The sequence below is a fragment of the Alexandromys fortis genome, unplaced genomic scaffold (genome assembly GCF_014885135.2).
Source record: "Alexandromys fortis isolate MF-2015 unplaced genomic scaffold, M_Fortis_MF-2015_v1.1 scaffold_208, whole genome shotgun sequence".
NCBI lineage: Eukaryota > Metazoa > Chordata > Mammalia > Rodentia > Cricetidae > Alexandromys > Alexandromys fortis.
The window spans coordinates 2,692,873-2,694,167 of NW_026068082.1; the positions used below are offsets into that span (position 1 = coordinate 2,692,873).

At 39.4% G+C, this 1,295-nt stretch overlaps 1 protein-coding gene across 1 annotated transcript in view; it reads right to left on the bottom strand.

Annotated features, from left to right (window-relative positions):
• Nucleotides 1-1,295, bottom strand: part of LOC126488505 (killer cell lectin-like receptor subfamily B member 1A) — a 23,812-nt gene that overhangs the window by 15,694 nt on the left and 6,823 nt on the right. Inside the window, exons 2-3 of the mRNA XM_050122028.1 lie at nt 1,018-1,092; nt 25-179 (exon numbers count right to left, since the gene is read on the bottom strand). Of these exons, the coding sequence (XP_049977985.1) occupies nt 25-179; nt 1,018-1,092 (230 nt within the window). The remainder of the gene's footprint in view (nt 1-24; nt 180-1,017; nt 1,093-1,295) is intronic.

Here is a 1,295-nt window from a genome sequence, read left to right on the forward strand (position 1 = left end):
ACTCTGTTTTATAGCACAACTTACCAGTTCTTCTTGGTCTTGAATGAGCAGCAAAATGGCTCCTTTTCTAGTGCAGTCAGATAGACTGTCCTTCCAAACACTGGTCTCTTGAGAAAACTGTAGGCATTTATTTCGGTGTGGCATCCAGTCATTGGGGCACGTTAGCTGAACTGGAGTCTCTGAAGTGAGGAGCAGACAGGATAAATTTTTACCCTGCTGCACAAACAGTAGTTGTTTTGCTAACACACACTTTTAGTAACGTGCTGTGAAGACATTATTGTTATGATGAAAAGAAATGCAAACAACAAGGAATTCATTTTCTTTTCTATCAATCAACTAGACAGAGCTAACATTAGCATATTTGTTTAAACAAATATTCTATTAGGATATTTTTAAAGTTATTGGTCTAGTGTGATGTGATGGCATTGGAGGCAGCATGGCAAAGTGATTAATATCTCAGGTGTCAAGGTTACATTGTTTCAAAGAAGTTCCCAGCAGTATCAACTACCAGTCATGAGACCTTGATACGTTTCTATACTGCAATATTTTCTAACATAAGACCATGGTGCTGTCTTCATGGGTGAGAGTTTGCAGCCCTGGCAAATAGCAAATGTCAGCTGCTATTCTTGGGAAAGTCAGGCTGGAAAAATTACCTGCTGTGGAACAATGGTTTTACCCTGTAAAGATTTGCTTCTTGTACTTGTTTAATAAAGTGCTGATTGGCCAGTAGCCAGGCAGGAAGTAGAGGTGGGGCAATCAGGCAGGAAGTAGAGTCAGAGCAATGAGAACAGTAGAATTCTGGGAAGAGGAAAGAATTCAGTCTGCAGTCATCACCCAGACATAGAAGACACAGATGAGAATACCTGTGGTACCAAACCACATGCCCAAAACAGACAAGAATTATGTGTTAAGATGTAAGAATTAAAAAAAAATGTCTGAGATAATAGGCCAACTAGTTTATGATTAATGTAGACCTATGTGTGTTTCTTTGAGACAGAAACCTTGGTCAATGATTACCTGTTGAGCTAGCCGCAATCCTTGGAATATCCACTCTGCATTTTTCTATTGATGGCTTTTGTATTAAGACTTGCACTAGCAAAGAAGAAAACAAATAGAGAGGATTAAATACTGAAGAGAATGGTGGAATGGGTGTTTTTCTTCCCACTTCAGGAAATCGAGTTATTTCAGCAAAGCTGACCATAAGGACTGAGGGTAAAAGTTCAGCCACTGAGGAACCAGTTTGCAGACAGAATGTGTAAACAAAGAAGAAAAGCACAGAACATGTGATTCCAGAC